Genomic DNA, 20,416 nt, shown 5'->3' with positions numbered 1-20,416 from the left:
ACACATTTCAGCTTCGGTCTTTACCATATCCTTGTCTTTTCAGAATTGGGCTTACAGTAAGCAAAATAGTTCCTATAGGATATAGTAGATGAGATTCATTAACATCACTCCAGTTTATACCTAAAATGACTGTTAGAATATGTATAGTTCTCCTCCACTTTTTTGAAGGAGAGTAAGAACAGGGAGTTCTATTATGTGCAAAAGACAAAACATGCAGGAAATAACCCGATGGGGAGTACTGTTGAAATCATTGAATCAAGAAGGGCTTTCATCTATGAATTACAATTACATGATTGAAAAACTATGAATAGAGTAATCTTTTGTGGTTCCTGCTGAGAGAGAGATGCTGTCCATGGACTATCCAGACCACCCTGAAACATACACAATAGAACCATCTACAATGTATGTACTATAAGTCCCAATGTATTATGTGATTAATGAATTAATTGACTTCAAAACAAAATCCAAAATAAATTACTGTCCCAGAATGCTGTAGTAAAAAAGTTAATTTAAATTGCACTTTGTCTTGCTCCAAAGGCATACTTATGCACTAGTTAGGATGTCAGCTCCAGCGAGGTAGATTTCTGGGGACGCCTACAGTAATAAGTAATAATGACATTGTTATTCACACATTTGATCAAAAACAGTGTCTCAGCTGAAATGACTTGTCTCTGTACCCTCGGAATGTATCTTTGGGATCCAACTTAAGACTCCCAATTTAGCTTAATATGAGATATCAGACAAGATTTGTGAAAAAAAGAGTAATGTACTTTGTTCATGCGAGTCTGTGATTTTCATTCTTTAATGTAAGGCTGGCCAGTTGAAACAGGGTGAAGAGAGAGGAGTGAATGTGTGGGAGAGGGAAAGAGGAAAAAGGCAAGGTTTCCAAGAGAAGAAATGCCAAGGCTATAGCATTTTTTTTAATTAAAGGTTACAAACAGTGAACAGAGTAATAAATAGTTTTTCCACCTATGGCTGGGATTTTAACCCACTGTAGTTTTGGCGATTGATACAGTATTACCACTTAAATAGGTTTACTGGGAAATGTCAGGGATTTATGTATTATGAAATATCAAAGACAAAACAAAAGACAAAAGTAACAACTAGATAGATATTCAGAGTTAACTGGAGTTAACCAGAGTTACCCTGTAATACATGTACAGTTGAAGTCGGAAGTTAACATACACCTTAGCCAAATACATTTAAACTCAGATTTTCACAATTCCTGACATTTAATCCTAGTAAAAATTCCCTGTCTTAGGTCAGATAGGATCACCATTTTATTTTAAGTATGTAAAATGTCCGAATAATAGTAGAGAGAATTATTTATTTCAGCTTTTATTTATTTCATCACATTCACCGTGGGTCAGAAGTTGACATACACTCAATTAGTATTTGGTAGCATTGCCTTTAAATTGTTTAACTTGGGTCAAATGTTTTGGGTAGCCTTCCACAAGCTTCCTACAATAAGTTGGGTGAATTTTGGCCCATTCCTCCTGACAGAGCTGGTATGAATCAGGTTTGTAGGCCTCCTTGCTCGCACACGTTATTTCAGTTCGGCCCACAACTTTTCTATGGGATTGAGGTCAGGGCTTTGTGATGGCCACTCCAATACCTTGACTTTGTTGTCCTTAAGCCATTTTGCCACAACTTTGGAAGTATGCTTGGGGTCATTGTCCATTTGGAAGACCCATTTGCGACCAAGCTTTAACTTCCTGACTGATGTCTTGAGATGTTGCTTCAATATATCCACATAATTTTCCCGCCTCGTGATGCCATCTATTTTGTGAAGTGCACCAGTCCCTCCTGCAGCAAAGCACCCCGACAACATGATGCTGCCACCCCCGTGCTTCACCGTTGGGATGGTGTTCTTCGGCTTCCCCCTTTTTCGTCCAAACAAAATGATGGTCATTATGACCAAAGGACTTTTCTCCAAAAAGTATACTCTTTGTCCCCATGTGCAGTTGTAAACTGTAGTCTGGCTATTTTTGGGCGGTTTTGGAGCAGTGGCTGCTTCCTTGCTGAGCGGCCTTTCAGGTTATGTCGATATAGGACTCGTTTTACTGTGGATATAGATACATTGTACCTGTTTCCTCCAGCATCTTCACAAGGTCCTTTGCTGTTGTTCTGGGATTGATTTGCACTTTTCGCACCAAAGTACGTTCATCTCAAGGAGACAGAACGCGTCTCCTTCCTGAGCGGTATGACGGCTGCTTGGTCCCATGGTGTTTATACTTGCTTACTATTGTTTGTACAGATGAACGTGGTACCTTCAGGCTATTGGAAATTGCTCCCAAGGATGAACCAGACTAGTGGACGTCTACAATTGTTTTTCTGAGGTCTTGGCTGATTTCTTTTGATTTTCCCATGATGTCAAGCAAAGAGGCAATGAGTTTGAAGGTAGGCCTTGAAATACATCCACAGGTACACCACCAATTGACTCAAATGATGTCAATTAGCCTATCCGAAGCTTCTAAAGCCATGACATCATTTTCTGTAACTTTCCAAGCTGTTTAAAGGCACAGACAACTTAGTGAATGTAAACTTCTGACCCACTGGAATTGTGATACAGTGAATTATAAGTGAAATAATCTGTCTGTAAACAATTGTTGGAAAAATTACTTGTGTCATGCACAAAGTAGATGTCCTAACCGACTTGCCAAAACTATAGTTTGTTAACAAGAAATTTGTGGAGTGGTTGAAAAACGAGTTTAAGGACTCCAACCTAAGTGTATGTCACGTCCTGACCAGCAGATGGAGCTATTGTTTTAGTTTTGGGGTCAGGACGTGGCAGTTTTGTGTATGGGAATGTTTGTGTTGTTGATTGGGACTTCCAATTGAAGGCAGGTGTGTTGCGTTGCCTTTGATTGGAAGTCCTATATAGGTGTGTGTGTTTTTCTTTGGGGTTGTGGGTGGTTGTTTTTGCACTGCGTTTATAGCCTGCAGAACTGTTGCTGTTGTCACCTTTATTGTTTTGTTAAGTGGATGCTTTACTCCTTATTTGAAATGAAATATGAGTATTCACATACCTGCTGCGCCTTGGTCCATTTCTGAAGACAGCCGTTACAGTGTATATAAACTTCCGACTTCAACTGTACAACATTCCACATTTTCCAACCTGATCCACAGAGGATGTAGGCCAAATGCCTGTAGACTATTTAGACATAACCATTGAAAAAGAGTACAGAAGATCACTTTATTCCCCTGTTCCTATTCTAATGTGTGTGAATAATAAGACTAAGGGGCTTATATACTGTACCCCTTTTTAATAAGTTCCACATGGTTTGTCATTTTCCTATGTGTAAGAGTCGCCAAGCCAACATCTGTCTGTGATGCTGCTTTGTACATATTTACCAAAAGTCAGCAATATAAATATGGATAAATATTTAAGGCCAGGCATCACACCCTAATAGGGTATTTTTTCCTCTTAATCATATCACAATCAAGTTTTACCAGTTGAATGCAGATACAGATACTAAAATATTGTATAAACAATATGCAAATGAGGCGATAGCTCATTAAATATGCACATATTTGCATATCCTGCAAATCCATTTTTCTGGTCTCTGTGAAGTGAGCCTTAAAATGTTGGTTTCATTTTTTGAGAAACTACAGGACCAGACATTTACATTTCTATCTGTAAAATACTGAAGACATGTACATGAAAAGCATTTTTGGCACATTTTTCTGAAGAAAATTTTATCCAGAATAAACAATTCCCTCTGTAAAAGTCTGGAGAATATATCTAAGGATAACCACACAAAATGTGGTGAATGCAGATGCTTCTGAAGATGAGAATTTGTTTTTTGTTACGTGAGAAGTCTTTCAATCAGGAAATGGCAATACTGAATTTAGACTACCAAACGCCAATCACCATCTCTTCAAAGTAAGTTATTACATATATTGAACAAAAATAGAAACGCAACCTGCAACAATTTAAAAGATTTCACAGAGTTACAGTTCATAGAAAGAAATCAGTCAATTTAAATAAATTCATTAGGTCCTAATCTATGGATTTCACATGACTGTGCAGGGCATAGGCCTACTGGGGAACCAGGTCCAGCCAATCAGAATTTGTTTTTCCCCAGAAAAGGGCTTTATTACAGACAGAAATACTGCTCAAGCACCCCCCCCCCTTACATTTTTGTTCAGTATATATTCCAATTTGTAACATTCTCTGTAAAATAGGCTTTTAAATCATGTTTGAAATTATGGATTTACAGTACCAGTCAAAAGTTTGGACACACCTACTCATTCAAGTGTTAAAGTGTTAAACACACTTAAACAAATCAAAATATATTTTATATTTGAGATTATTCAAAGTAGCCACCCTTTGCCTTGATGACATCTTTGCACACTCTGGGCATTCTTTCAACCAGCTTCACCTGGAATGCTTTTCCAACAGTCTTGAAGTAGTTCCCACATATGCTGAGCACTTGTTGGCTTCTTTTCCTTCACTCTGTGGTGCAAATCATCCCAAACCATCTCAATTGGGTTGAGGTTAGGTGATTTTGTAGGCCAGGTCATCTGATGCAGCACTCCATCACTCTCTTTCTTGGTCAAATAGCCCTTGCACAGCCTGGAGGTGTGTTGGGTCATTGTCCTTTTGAAAGACAAATGATAGTCCCATTAAGCGCAAACCAGATGGGATGGCGTATCGCTGTATAATGCTGCGGTAGACATGCTGGTTAAGTGTGCCTTGAATAAATCACTGACAGTGTAACCAGCAAAGCACCCCCACACCATCACACCTCCTCCTCCGTGCTTAGTGGTGGGAACCACACGAGATCATCCATTCACCTACTCTGCGTCTCACAAAGACACGGCGGTTGTACTCATCAGACGAAAGGACAGATTTCCACTGGTCTAATGTCCATTGCTCGTGTTTCTTGGCCCAAGAAAGTCTCTTCTTATTATTGGTGTCCTTTAGTGGTGGTTTCTTTGCAGCAATTCAACCATGAAGGCCTGATTCACACAGTCTCCTCTGAACAGTTGATGTTGAGATGTGTCTGTTACTTGAACTATGTGAAGCTCTCATAAAGGATTGTCATTGTATATTGCATAATGCCTGGCAGGTACCTTTTGGCAAAGGAACCTCATGTTTTAGGACTCTTGAACCATAAGGGATTTGTTGTTTGATATCATTGACCGAAAGCTTATTCACTATTAAAGAAAAGTGCATCTGACTGGCAGTCTGCAGAGACTTTTTCCTGTTTCTCCAGTTTTGCCTTTTGCCTCCAGCACCTTCACTAATCAGCTCTGGGTGTGCAGTAGATTCTGCCTATTGTCTGATATCATTTAAAGCTTGGCTTTATAAACAACAACAGAGGTGACTTGCAGTGCATTGAGCTATTAGTGCCTAGTGGCCTACCGCCACTCTTCCTGTAAGGCTGTGGTTCCCAAACTTGGGTTCCCGAATGTGAGGTCCCTTGAAATTGAAATGGGTCCCCTGAAAAAAAATCTGTAATCTTATCAAACAAAATAAGAAATGTTTTCTCTTCAAATGGGTATAGAATATAACCTTTTAGTGTCAACTAATAACTTACACTATTAGAATGCGCTTTCATGTCATTATTATATGTTGAGACAGCGTGTAGAACCTAAAATTGAGTGAATATGAACACACAGCGTTAACTAGGGAATATAATTTGTCCATGTGTGGTTCCCTGCATTTTCTAGTGTCAATTTGGGGTCGAGTAAAAGTTTGGAACCACTTCTGCAAGGCTCTGCTGTGGTTGTGTTGTGCTGTACTCTGAGGCTACCCACAGATTAAATATTATCATTGGTACGGTAACCATCCTTTCAAAAGAGAAGAAGTCTGATATTCCAATTGAATTTTGGGTTCTTCCTGCCTAGTCACATCCAACATGTCTGGTGTGTAAGAGATGTGGACCAATACACTTGTGCCAAATACCATTGTCTGCAATGGGCCTATGAGAATAAAGGAGAAGCAGCCAGATGGAACTCACTAAGATTTATCAACGTCATCTGGTCAGTGTTCACTGTGCCATTGGATGATCTAAAATCACATACAGTAGCTCAGAAATTTGATGTGGTAAAAGTAGAAAGTAGTTCATATTTTTCATGGATTCATACAAGTCACCACTAACTCTGCAGTGACAGGCACACTGCGACAAAACAGTATAAATCCTCCCAGGGGTAACATTAAATGACTGTATGTCTTGTTATATATACTACATTTCAAAGACACGGACTGTCCAGTTAAAGTCTGCTGACTGTCCAGTCAGTAAAATGAGATTTATTAGACCAAAATGACATGGGCATCTTTGTCCTTGATAAAGTCATATGGACAAGTATATCAGACAATAGCACAGCCAACATCATATCTTACTTTCATAAAATGCTGTCCTTTTGTGGGTAATCTTTTAAAGGATGTTTAGGCTTCAGAATGGATGGGATGATTACTGTAATGCTCTGTTTTATACCCTTGAAACCACTTAAGACAAAGCATGTTCCAGGTTGTAATATTATCAGGACACTGGAAAATTCCTCTTTCCCATGGTGATGAGGAGCTACGGATAAACTGGTGATTATCTCTTTAGGGAGCTGGCGAGGTTACTTGGGCAAGCGACAAATGTGTTTGACAAAAACTACATTTTTTCCCTTTGGCTGCAGGTGTTAAATGTTTCCGTCAGGGTTCTTATCTTAAGCATTTCTGTGTCCGCCTGTCTGTGTTTGGCAGTCCTTCATGGCCTTCGGAGGACCAGCTCCCACTGGATCAAAAAACAGTCCTTCAAGTAGGCTACACAGCACTAGGTAAAAGACCACTGGCTGCTTTCTGTCAGCACTCGAGATTCCTTCCAAAGCAGCTAAGACAGCATTATGATGCATTGTTAAAACGGTCACATTAATGCCCTGTTTGCTTATGTTTATGGTTAGATACAGAAGCCTCTTTGTTGACCTAGCAAAATATGGCTACATGTTTGAATAACGCTTTGACATTGACTTATTTACGTATTTAAAAAATAATGACTGTCCTTTGGTGGTAAACAAAGTAAATAAATCCATGGTTAACACCACATGACAGTAAACTAAACATAAACCTATTGGTGAGCACTGGGTGACAGTTCCTTTTTGAGTTTGAGAAATAAACATCTTGAAAAGTATTTCATGACACCAAAATTGAGTTTAGCTATTTTAAACATTGTTAAAGAGATGGGAAGAAAATGCTGCAATATTTGAAAATTGAGAAAAAAAACGAATTAGCTACAAAATAACATTCCACACTATACAAAGTCAGCACTCCACTTTCTTAGGTAGTCTGAGTGCTTCTTCTGAATAAGAGAAGCACAGTGAATGAGCCAGTCTCCCTGCTGGGTCAAAGGGAGACATTGCAGGCACTCTGAGACAGTGGGCGGAGCTTCTTTCCATAATAGAGTACAGTTGTAGAAAGTAACATTACTAGTAATCGAACTGTTTGCATACATTCACACACTAAATTGCCATCAGCCTATTGTTATTTTTTTTTATCATAATGATGTTTGCATTCTTAGAGGACTACATTCGATATTAGGAAAATTATGTTGGAATGACAAAGACAGTAAGCACAACAGTGTAATACCAAGGTCACATCATTCACTGCAAATAGTTGAGATTATGAATATGAGAGAATTCACTATCTTCTTGTTTGTAGTCTACCAGAATACAGAAGGCTCCTCCACCGTAACAATGGCATTTAAGTCTGATGAAGACTGTGTGTCACGCCCTGATCATAGAGAGCCTTTTAGAGAGCCTCTATTTTGGTTAGGTCGGGGTGGGACTAGAGTGGGTGATCTAGTGTGTTTATTTCTATGTTGGCCTGGTATGGTTCCCAATCAGAGGCAGCTGTTTATCGTTGTCTCTGATTGGGGATCATATTTCGGCAGCCATTCCCCCACTGTGTTTTGTGGGATCTTGTTTATGTGTAGTTGCCTGTGAGCACGCTGTAGCTTCACGTGTCGTGTATTTTTTAATTTTTTTGTTTTGTGCGGTTGACTTATAATAAAAATATGTCGAACCGATATCACGCTGAGCTTTGGTCTGAATGTTCCTACGACGTTCGTGACACTGTGCATGACCTCTGTTTCCTCATCCAATGGAATTCTCTAGTTCTCACAAAACATAACACCTGTCCAACAGCTAAAACATACATATTGGCGACAAACAATACTTAGCTTCCCATAACTTTCTCGAAAAGATTATGCAAGGCACATTCAACAATCAGACATCTCCATGTCATCTATATCAAACAATGGAATTTGGAGGCTTTTCAGAAGAACATTATGTCATGTCTATTGAATCCATACATACCCTATACTATAGCAGCTGTGGTGTAACTGACCCGATATTGAAAGAAGGTCGTCCTCTTGACTTACATAATGCTGCGTTATCCCACTGATCTGCATAGTTTCTGGCTCTAAGGAGATGACAGGAGTCTCCAGGTCTAAAGTAAACGTCACCTAAGTACAGTTCACCTCCATTACCAATGGTCCACTCTGACCTGCTCCTCTCCACATCACCCTCCGCAAATGATAAACATCAACTGGACTATGTGATCTGAGTCACATCTACATTGTTTGGCTGCTTTCAAATAAAGGATTTAGTCTACAGTTCAACTGAGAGGGTTGAGCATTTTGATGTCCTCTTACAATGGGTGGATATTGATTCTCTGTAGCCTACCCCAAAGGTTTGTTTTAGGGGGTTATGAAGACTGTGTGAAAGTCATCCCACACTTGGATTACTCCCTGTCCTTCGTGAAAGATGATAAGTAAGTGGACCTATGTAGACTGAACAATGCTTTGCTTGGAAAAAGATAACTTGTTTCAAGCAGTAACCAGGTCAGCGATGGAATTTTGTGGATGGAATTTAGAAGTAAACAATGGAGATGGCACAAATTGAAAGTACACTATTGAGAGAAGTATCAAAACTTGACAGAGATTTAGTCTACCCTGGATGAAGGGAAAATGCATTCTCCAACATTAGTCAACATGCTGGTGTGTTATGTTGTGAAATTATGAGGAAAGATTGTGTTACCGCAGTTTTGATCCTTTACTGACAAGCACATATTAAACCGCCAATTGAAGCAATTTGATGTTTACTTTTCATACTAGGACAACAATTTCTAAATAACTCAAATGAGCTATAATTCTCTAGCCGAGAGAAACATTAAAATGTTTTAATTGTTGTCACAAAAACAATTGTATTTAATTAATATTATTTTTGATCATTTAAATTACACAGAGACATACTATTAGCCTACACAGTCCTTATCTATTACATACTGTACACATGCTATTATAGGTCTACTACATTGCACATAGAGTAGCCCTACTATTACACAGGCAGTCTTCTACCGTGTGTTTATTCTCTGTAATTAGCCAATATTCCAGCACTGCTCTAACAAAGATACGGCTGCATATTCCCTATAGATAATTTTACGCAGAACTACAGAAGTTTCCTAATTAGTGCGCAATGATGATGGTTTTGGCCGCCCGACGTGCAAGTCTGTAAGGCATGTCAGGGCATGTCCAAATTGGATGAAGTGGCACTGCCTATCGATAGCGTGCTAAAGTATAGGATCGTGAAAACGATTTAAAAAAGTGTGTTTAAGTATCTTCGTAAACCGTATGGATCAAGGTAATGTGACAGTGATATATATTTAAATGTCTTGTGATACTAAGGGTGGGAGGTGTAAATTATTAGCTTGTAGCCTAACTGATGGCTGTATCAGATACGCACCGCTGGTAATGAATGATCTTTCCAGTTGCCAATGAGCTGTTGTTCAACCTTAGTGGTTTTGCTTTATGGCATTTCATAAAACTGTTAAGTAATCTCACCAATCAATATTAGTATTGCAGGGTTGTAATTTAAAGTAGAGGATACAGTATGCTAAAACCTCTGCGTGTATTCTTTCTCAATAGTGTTATCTTGCTTTTCACCCCTCAACACAACACATAGAGATGATGGATGGAGCCTAGCTGATTTCAGCTTTAGACATTCTTTTCCTGTAATTCTATATCCTCTTGTTTGTGTTTTGTTGTCTGCATTTTTTGTGTACTTCAGTGACATCAAGTGATGGGATATTGAACGTTGTTCAACATGCACACAAGCAATACATTTCATTCAATGTATTCAATACTCCTCCTTATCTTAGATATCTACTGCAGCCCACATCCTCCACATACACCACCCGTTCTGCCAGTCACATTCTGTTAAAGGTCCACAAAGCACACACATCTCTGGGTCGCTCGTCTTTTCAGTTCGCTGCAACTGGCGACTGGAACGAGCTGCAACAAACATTCAAACTGGACAGTTTTATCTCAATCTCTTCATTCAAAGACTCAATCATGGACAGACAGTTGTGGCTGCTTTGCGTGATGTATTGTCTGTACCTTCTTGCCCTTTGTGATGTTTGTGCCCAATGTTTGTACCCTGTTTTGTGTTGCTACCATGTTGTGCTGCTACCATGCTGTGTTGTCATGTGTTGCTGCCATGCTATGTTGTTGTCTTAGGTCTCTCTTTAAGTAGTGTTGTGTTGTCTCTCTTGTCGTGATGTGCGTTTTGTTTATTTTTATTTTTAATCCCAGTCCCCATCCCTGCAGGAGGCGTTTTGCATTTTTGTAGGCCGTCATTGTAAATTATAATTTGTTCTTAACTGACTAGTTAAATAAAGGTTCAATAAATAAAATTAAAAAATGCAATATTCAGTGCAGTGGCTAAGATACAGCAATCTCTATGCATTTTGTTTCCATTTTACTCTGTGTTAATTATAAAGATAAAAAAGGAGCTAACTACTGAGCTATAAACTATCATACATATTTAATTTTTCTAGGAGTTACATTGCTGTCATGGATTGTTCTGAAACCCAGTACTACTTGAATGGGAACTGCCACCCATGTCTGCAATGTGGACCAGGACAAGAGCTGTCAGAGGTGGGTGTTATTACATTATAGAGGAATATTTTTGTTTTGTTTTCACAACAAACAGATAGGCCTATAGACAGATAGGCCATGTCTAGTAGCCTATCAACTCAGCTGAGCAGTAGACGTGTGACGAATGGAAAACATTTCTTAACGTTTTAACGGACATTTTATTATGGGTTTTGAGTTAATAATAAGAAAAAGAAAAATAAGAAAAATTCCACGTGAATTCAGAATGCAGCTGTGCTGCTGCCTGCAACGGTTTGGGTCTCATGTTTGGGTCACACGGTGCGTCCCTTTCAAATGATTAAGCATTACACCTGTACTACCATTACTGTAACTCAATTCCACCTTGCATTAACTTCTCATCGAAGTTCTCAATGTATTGCCAGACAGGATTTCACAGTTGTCGCTTGCCTTTCTCTGCCATTTTTCCAACTGACTCCAAAATAATTGATTCATCGACTCCTTGCACGTCAACTCCCGGTGTCGACTCCCATTTCCCCATTTCTGAGTGTCAAGATTAGATTCTTCTAGGAACGGAGGAGACTTATTAGCTCTGGTGCTTACGATAACTCGGTTAGGGATTTCTCTTAACGTTTAGGATCCCAATTTCCTTTAAATGTTTTAAGGTTCAAATGTTCACACCTTTTACTGCAGAACCAGGATTTGTCATTACAACAGGTGTAGGATCTTAATTGTATCCTTAATTTGCAGGATAACTTTCCTGCAATACAGGAAATGTAAAACGTGTAGTGTATTTTAGGTTTAAAAAAGTTTCTGAAATGTGTAATTTCCATTGAGAAATGTCGGCCTTGATATTTCCTTTAGAAAAATATAGCCTCTCAACCCCTACAGAAATGTCCATTAGTTATCCACATAATAATTCACTTTTCCTGTTGCTGTAGCAAACTGGCTCAAATGAACATCCTACATTTTTATGAAACCACAAAAAGTTTGGTTTTACTGTCTGTGGTGATCTCACTCTAACATAATTCCACTGGCAGAGAACTTTGTTCCAAATCCACACAAGTCCACTTGGCAGGCATGCTAAGGATCTTCACATTTGGGTTTACCCATGACCTAAAATAACCCCAGTGCTCATTGGAAGGGGGAACAGTCATGTGTTTTGTAATCTAGACCTCTAATCATCATATTCACTTCTATTTCTGTTTTGCAACCGTCTGCTTAAGAAATTCACTTCAGTGAAATCCTTAGCTGTAAACAGGTCTGCACTGTATATTTTGATTCTTATTTCCCGGCAGGACTGTGGTTATGGAAGTGGACGGTCGGCTTATTGCATCCCCTGTAATGTCAAGACTTATAAAGAGGGTCGGGGTTACCACTTCTGCAGATTCTGCCAGTCATGTAAACGCATAAACAGGCACCAGAAGTCACTGTGCACCTCTAAAAGCAATGCAGTCTGTGGGGAGTGTTTACCAGGGTTTGTACTGTACATTATCTCATCGCATTCTTACATATAGTATCTACACATCTTTATAGTTAAGCCATATCTGTGCTTTTAAGTCATAAAAGCTCTTCATCCAGAACAGAACATGTGGACTTAGTTTTATTAGCTCGTTTACTTGAAATATAACTATTTCAGACTTTTTTTCCTGCTCTACTTTTATCTGATTTCAGCTTTTACAGTAAGACACGGATAGATGGCTTGCAGGACTTGGAGTGCATGCCATGTGGTCCCTCCTCCACTACTGAGCAGCAGTGCAGCCGTAAGTCTCAGTAAAGCTTGGACGGGACTCTGAGAAAGGAAAACAACTTCATTATTGATGTCAATTGTGTAGCCTACTGTTATATTAGAAAATTACCTCCATGTGCTGGAAACTTAATTACCCATGTTTTTATTAGCTTAATTTTCTGTGTGCAATTGTTGACGTAGAGAATGAATTGTTTGGGTTATGAGATATTTAAGAATTATAACACTGTTCTTTATTAATAGAATAGTGTTATAATAATTGTATTTGCCAAAGGATCAAAGTCAGAAATTTAAAACATCAAATAAATGTTGTGTGTTTAAGCATTTGCTCAGCCGTTTGCTCAGCACCAACCTGAATCCTTTTGTTTTGCAGGAAGCAGAGAAGTTGATGTGGAAAAGGTCTGGAGCCCAGAAGGCCCAGCCCATAATGCTGCTGTTAACGCCACAATTTCTGTAGCCCTGGTTACCATGGCAATCATCCTAGCTGCTGCCTTGTTTATATACTTCAGACATACCTTACTAAAGAAAATATTTAAAGGTATCTCATTATCCACATGCAAATCTCTCCTTTAATGAAGTTTTTGTTGCATGAGATTTTCACACAACCACTGATGAAACTGTAATAATGTGGATTCTGTCAGTGTGTTTGTTGAAATCACTTTTATAGTAACACGCAGGGTACAAGTAATCCTCCTCAAACTGTGCCTCCTCTAGCTCATTAATTATCTTCTCTCTCTGAAAGGATGCCTGGCTCCTCAAAGCACAAGTCAGAATGACATGGAGTGTGCAGCATACCCAGTGAACAGGGTCACACTGAACCTGGAGCAGGAAGGCCAAGACTCAGGTAATTATCAGAGTAAAACCACCCACCACGCTTTATTGACCAGCACATTATTAGTAGTCCATTGATGTCTCACTAAAACAGACATCACACATGATGAATAAGGGCCTTAAACGTCCCCGAATTGACTCATATTCTAGTCAATTTGTGAACGCATGGTTCATAAGGGGTTTGTTAGGGTACTAATGTAACCCTCTGATGACCTGTCTTCCTACAGGTGCATGTGATAACTCTACCACCACTGCAGAAACATTGGCCAGACTGCAGTCCAAAGTGGACATAATTGTCCCTCTGGGGTCCATTGTACTAAGCCCTGACCTTAAAACTCAGGACCACAGATACCTCCTGGTGACCCAGCCGCTGGTGCAGAACTCCACCTGCAGTAACTGCTCATCTGGGTTTGTCTGTCAGATATCCTCTGAGCCGCCCTCAGTCAGTGGGGACGTCCCACTCACAATGGAGATCCCTGTGGGTCCAATAGACAGTGGGGAGTATGTCGCAGGGTCCCTGTTCCTGCAGAGCAGTGAGGGATACTGTGCCTCTGAGCTGCAGGAGAGCCCTCTCCATCAGCATGTCCCAGTGGAGTGCACTGAGCTAGACTTCCACAGCACTGCAGTCTCAACACTGGACCTCGACAGTACTACAGACCCAGACTGTAGCTCTGTGAGCCTGGGGATTACTGAAATATCTGAGATTAGGGACGGCTCATCCGGAGACAGGTTAGGAGGAAGACAACTGAGGAGGAGTCCATCTGACTGCCCAGAGGAGCAAACTGACAGCTGTTGGAGCAGCCGTCAACAACCCTGCAACAGAAGTCTGGGAGGCAGTAATGCGGTAATTACCTTTAGGAAAGACAGAGTTGTTTCACCTGTTCTCACACAGATGACCATTTACTCAACAGTAGTGAGTTTGAGTGAGCAGTCACTAGATGTAGCTGTATTTTATGCTTACACAGAATTTTTTTCAAGCAAATGGCACCCTTCATTTCACTCTTAAGTTGTGGCCATGGGATGCAATGTAAAGACACACACACACACACACACACACACACACACTGGCTGATCTCATAAGTTGTGATACCCTCCCATTATAGGCAAGAGACTGGAAGCCCATAGATAATTTGTTTCATGTTTCCCACTTGTCATTTAAGACATCATTAGCTACAGTGGGGGGGAAAAGTATTTGATCCCCTGCTGATTTTGTACGTTTGCCCACTTACAAAGAAATGATCAGTCTATAATTTTAATAGTAGGTTTATTTGAACAGTGAGAGACAGAATAACAACTAAAAAATCCAGAAAAAATGTTATAAAATGATTTGCATTTTAATGAGGGAAATAAGTATTTGACCCCTCTGCAAAACATGACTTCGTACTTGGTGGCAAAACCCTTGTTGGCGATCACAGAGGTCAGACGTTTCTTGTAGTTGGCCACCAGGTTTACACACATCTCAGGAGGGCTTTTGTCCCACTCCTCTTTGCAGATCTTGTCCAAGTCATTAAGGTTTCGAGGCTGACGTTTGGCAACTCGCACCTTCAGCTCCCTCCACAGATTTTCTATGGGATTAAGGTCTGGAGACTGGCTAGGCCACTCCAGGACCTTAATGTGCTTCTTCTTGAGCCACTCCTTTGTTGCCTTGGCCGTGTGTTTTGGGTCATTGTCATGCTGGAATACCCATCCACGACCCATTTTCAATGCCCTGGCTGAGGGAAGGAGGTTCTCACCCAAGATTTGACGGTACATGGCCCCGTCCATCGTCCCTTTGATGCGGTGAAGTTGTCCTGTCTCCTTAGCAGAAAAACACCCCCAAAGCATAATGTTTCCACCTCCATGTTTGACGGTGGAGATGGTGTTCTTGGGGTCATAGGCAGCATTCCTCCTCCTCCAAACACGGCGAGTTGAGTTGATGTCAAAGAGCTCCATTTTGGTCTCATCTGACCACAACACTTTCACCAGTTGTCCTCTGAGTCATTCAGATGTTCATTGGCAAACTTCAGACGGGCATGTATATGTATTCTTGAGCAGGGGGACCTTGCGGGCGCTGCAGGATTTCAGTCCTTCACGGCGTAGTGTGTTACCAATTGTTTTCTTGGTGACTATGGTCCCAGCTGCCTTGAGATCATTGACAAGATCCTCCCGTGTAGTTCTGGGCTGATTCCTCACCGTTCTCATGATCATTGCAACTCCACGAGGTGAGATCTTGCATGGAGCCCCAGGCCGAGGGATATTGACAGTTCTTTTGTGTTTCTTCCATTTGCGAATAATTGCACCAAATGTTGTCACCTTCTCACCAAGCTGCTTGGCGATGGTCTTGTAGCCCATTCCAGCCGTGTGTAGGTCTACAATCTTGTCCCTGACATCCTTGGAGAGCTCTTTGGTCTTGGCCATGGTGGAGAGTTTGTAGTCTGATTGATTGATTGCTTCTGTGGACAGGTGTCTTTTTTACAGGTAACAAGCTGCGGTTTGGAGCACTCCCTTTAAGAGTGTGCTCCTAATCTCAGCTCGTTACCTGTATAAAAGACACCTGGGAGCCAGAAATCTTTCTGATTGAGAGGGGGTGAAATACTTATTTCCCTCATTAAAATGCAAATCAATTTATAACATTTCTGACATGCGTTTTTCTGGATATTTTTGTTGTTATTCTGTCTCTCACTGTTCACATAAACCTACCATTAAAATGATAGACTGATCCTTTCTTTGTCAGTGGGCAAACGTACAAAATCAGCAGGGGATCAAATACTTTTTTCCCTCACTGTAGCTGTGACAAATTAAGTTTACAGATTCACTCATTTAGTAGAGAATGTTTTCCTGGACGAAGCAAAAAAAGTATTCATTCATTAATATTTATATTTGTAGATGGAAACCGTGAGCCTGCTGAAGAAGTGTATCCGAATCATGCAAGGTGGGTTATTCTTCAGTTTACTTGATATCTAAAGCTTATTTTAATGCTGGAGCACATTCAACAGAAACAAAATGAAACATTGCAAATCTCAAAGAAACCACAATACACAGTATATGTGACTGATGAGGTGAAGTTCTGTTGCTGTTGTGGCTAGGGATTTAGTTGAGCTACGTATTCACAGATTCAAATCTTGTGCTTGATGGTTCTGGATTTCAAAGTTAATGCAGCAGTTTATACCAGTAGTTTTTAAAGTTGTTTTTCATTGTGTCTTGATGGTTTTAAAACATGTCTTTATCTTGGCCAAGAGGAATAGTCAAATATACAATGTCTTACTGTTCTACAGGCCACATGGAGAAACAGACAATCGTTGTGCCAAGAGACTTAGCTGCATACTTGGCACCACTGGCTAAATATTCAAGAAGAGGATAAATGTTTTCCCTTTACAGCATGGGCTAGTCCTGAGGTAGTAATGATGACAGCATGATACAATTGCTAGAATTTGCTACCTGTAGGCTTCCTGGTGAAGCAACACACCAACTGACCTGGTGTGTGGTCTGCAGAGGATACCGTTATTTGCACACTGTCACTGTCCATGAGACATTCTCAAATGTTGAATGTAGAAACAGTAACATCCAGTAATAGCTGAATAGTTAACCACTTGTGGTAGGTGGTCAGGGGGATCTGCGCTCATTTCCCCATTGGCCTGTGAATCTTCTACTTCCAGGTGTCCGTCTAGGCAGGCTGCCGCAGGCCTTGGTGGATTCTCTGGCTCTGAAGCTGGACCCAACGTTCCCAGGAGTACAGAACTACCAGCAGGTGGCGCTGAAGATGGGCATATCTCACGAGTTGCTGAAAGACCTGCGCGGGTTTGATCAGGTCTTTCGGTACCTTTCCTCCTGCACTCTGCTGACGGTACCTGAACTGCTCCACACCTTCTATCTCCTGCAAAGGCCTGACACCCTGCTCCTGCTATGTGAATATGCCCTGCAGCGCTATGCCACAGGATGAACATGCTAACTGTTGATGCTAACAACACTTCTGCCAACACAACCTAGAAGGCTGACATCAACAGGTTATAATATGATCAGTATGCGTACTACTGAACTAGAACCTACCTGGAACAACATAACTGCTCAAACTCATATGTGGATGTGTAAACATTTAGGGGTTCACAGCAAAGCTGTAAAACCTATTGTTAGTATTAGATTATTTGTTTTCCTTGACATGGTCAAATAACACATTGGAAACTTTTTTCAAATTTTACACACAGAAACTAGAGACCTGAATAACTTGGTCAAATATAATGGCACTGATTGACCTATATGTGGCACTGTTATAAGCAGTCTCACTTAAACCCTCATATCCGCCGCCTCATTTGACCTAGAGACTTGAAACGTTGTATCTAGGTGTTGTTCCCCATACTGAACAAATTTGCCTCAAGTACCCATAAGGTCTGTCGGGACAGATTTTCCTCCATCTTGGACATTTTGGAAAACCTTTGAAAAATTTCTCATGAACCATAGGTAACTTCTTCTCATGAAATTCGGTATGTAGGCGCATGGTACATTTCATAACTTAGTTTGAGAAAAGCTAAGCGATTGGTTAAGAGATGGCTGAGTTATTGATAAATCAGGAAAACCGATTTTACGTGTCCATTTAAATCCTTTGTAAATCCACCCCAAAATGGCCTATCAACTTGAAACTTTTTAGAATAATCAAATACATTACCACGATGAGCCATGCTACACTTGGAATTGATATCTTAAAAATATGGACACTATTAACAATTCCCTTTTTTCACTATATAACGCTAATACTAAAAATAATTGTTTTAAATCTTCTCATCGACTAAAAGTCAGATTCACTCCAAATTTTGTCTTTGGACAGTAGTCCATAAAGCATTTGAGAAAATAATTATTTGAGAAAATAATGTTGGTACATTCAAAGATGTCCACACTATACCAGTAGATTCATATTTGAAATCTAAATCTCATGAACCATTGGACCAAATGACACCAACTTTGGAATGTAGGCCCATGGTGCATGCCATAACTTAGTTTCAGCTAACGTATTGGTCGAAAGATGGCTGAGTTATTGACAAATCAAAAATCTGATTTTACGTGTCCATTTAAACCACTGTAAATCCACTACATAGTGGCCTATCAACTTGAAACTTGTCATCGCTATCATGGATGTCCTTGTGGTATTGAGAGATAAACATGGTAATGCTTTCACTGATTCCACATAAAGGAAGATAGTTCCTACATGATAGGGTGCTTGATTTTTTTTATCCTATTAATCTTGAGTCCTTTCTGTCATCAAGCCTGGGCAGCTATATTTTTTATTCGGAATAGATCAAATGTTATTTTTTACCTGGTTTCACATGTAATGTATGTTAATGTGACATAATTTACTCTATGTTTCAGATATTTTGTCATGCATCAAATGCTATCCATGAAAATGATGCATTCATATCTAAAAGGTTTGTCAGAAGATACATTCTTTTAAATGCATACTGTACAAACTATGTTAATGGCTGTACTGAATTTTGTATTAGTATTACTTTTTATACATGTTTTGGACTTTTGTAAACAAAACAAAAATTACATTCCTATTCATGGTAATTGTGTTGTGATGTAATTTGTCATAAACATTACGTAATAAAGAAGTATATAGTCATAGACAGATTTGAACAGAAAACATGGCCAGTTGCTGTATTTCTGCAGTACATAATTGAAAAGCAGATGTAAAATTAAGATTTGCAGAACTAATGCCACACTACTGACATTTCTACTAAGCTACCTTTTAGCAAGGCTTTCACATTGTGTAACAACACAAATTATTTTGTTAAGAAATGAAACTTGAGTTTTTCTCAGCATTGTTCATTTACTTTTCCAAACAAGTACAGCATAGAATAACAATAAATGTACACGAAGACATCACAATCCACAGTCAAAAATAGAAAAAGTACAATAATTGTACATCTATAGGAGACTGGATATTATTACTTTTATATTGTATGGTCAAGTAAAGCTATTTTACTGTTTTACAGTCATGAACAAGCTGATGGAGCCCTCTGATGTTCTCTATGTGTATTACAGTAGATATCATGATTTCAGTGACATCAATGAGACAACCAATTTGTATTAGCAACCAAAATCATAATGTATTGTTTACAACCATACCAATATCATTTGCTTATACCTTATGGTGTTGTTTTTTATGTGGTAAAACTGTAAACTGTTACAAAGCTGACTTCCCAGAAAGACCATCTAATTTGAGATTGACAAACATGCTATATGTAAAAGAAAATGTGTGTCTTATTTTGTGATATGACATTTCTAGTTGGTGATCTATTGAAAATAATAATATAATTCTGGCACTTTAATCCATAATATTATGAAAATATAGTGGAAATTCAAATGTGAGGTAGTTCACAATATTATACACCAGGTGGCATGAGTAGGATGATGTTCTACTGCGATGAAATATTGTCTTATAGGCTGTGCCAAGTCTAGGTCCAAAATTGTTGTATTCACATGCGCCAAATAAAACAGGTATTTACAGTGAAATGCTTACTTACAAGCCCTTAACCAACAATGCAGTTTTAAGAAAAATAAGTGTTAAGTAAAAAATAGATAAAACTATTTAAAAAGTACAAGCAACAAATAATTAAAGTGCAGCAGTAAAATAACAGTAGCGAGTCTATATACAGGGGTACCGGTACAGAGTCAATGTGTGGGGGCACCGGTTAGTCAAGGTAATTGAGGTAATATGTACATGTAGGTAGAGTTAAAGTGACTGCATAGATAATAAACAGAGAGTAGCAGCAGCGTAAAAGGGGGGGAATGCAAAGAGTCTGGGTAGCCATTTGATTAGCTGTTCAGGAGTGTCATGGCTTGCGGGTAAAAGCTGTTAAGCCTTTTGAACCTAGATTTGGCACTCCAGTACCGCTTGCCGTGCAGTAGCAGAGAGAACAGTCTTTGACTAGGGTGGCTGGAGTTTTTGACAATCTTTAGGGCCTTCCTCTGACACCGCCTG

The 20,416-nt window shown here is 39.6% G+C and overlaps 1 protein-coding gene across 2 annotated transcripts; it reads left to right on the top strand.

Annotated features, from left to right (window-relative positions):
* The first annotated feature begins 9,415 nt into the window (after positions 1–9,415).
* On the top strand, positions 9,416–19,687 carry eda2r (ectodysplasin A2 receptor). 2 transcript variants are annotated; one of them, XM_045692324.1, is made up of 10 exons: positions 9,416–9,636; positions 10,832–10,931; positions 12,185–12,363; positions 12,561–12,649; positions 13,007–13,171; positions 13,376–13,477; positions 13,692–14,308; positions 16,330–16,375; positions 16,719–16,838; positions 17,100–17,240. In XM_045692324.1, the coding sequence occupies exons 2-9, from the start codon at positions 10,848–10,850 to the stop codon at positions 16,802–16,804; spliced, it is 1,368 nt and encodes a 455-aa protein (XP_045548280.1). In that variant the 5' UTR covers positions 9,416–9,636; positions 10,832–10,847; the 3' UTR covers positions 16,805–16,838; positions 17,100–17,240. The 2 variants fall into 2 exon arrangements, with proteins under 2 accessions (XP_045548280.1, XP_013992992.1); XM_014137517.2 differs by lacking the exon at positions 16,719–16,838 and having other exon boundaries at positions 9,424–9,636; positions 17,100–19,687.
* The last annotated feature ends 729 nt before the right edge of the window (positions 19,688–20,416 follow it).

This window comes from Salmo salar, chromosome ssa13 (genome assembly GCF_905237065.1).
Source record: "Salmo salar chromosome ssa13, Ssal_v3.1, whole genome shotgun sequence".
Classification (NCBI taxonomy): Eukaryota; Metazoa; Chordata; class Actinopteri; order Salmoniformes; family Salmonidae; genus Salmo; species Salmo salar.
The sequence above is the reverse complement of the archived record's forward strand: the minus strand, read 5'-3'. Positions and strand labels throughout refer to the sequence as shown.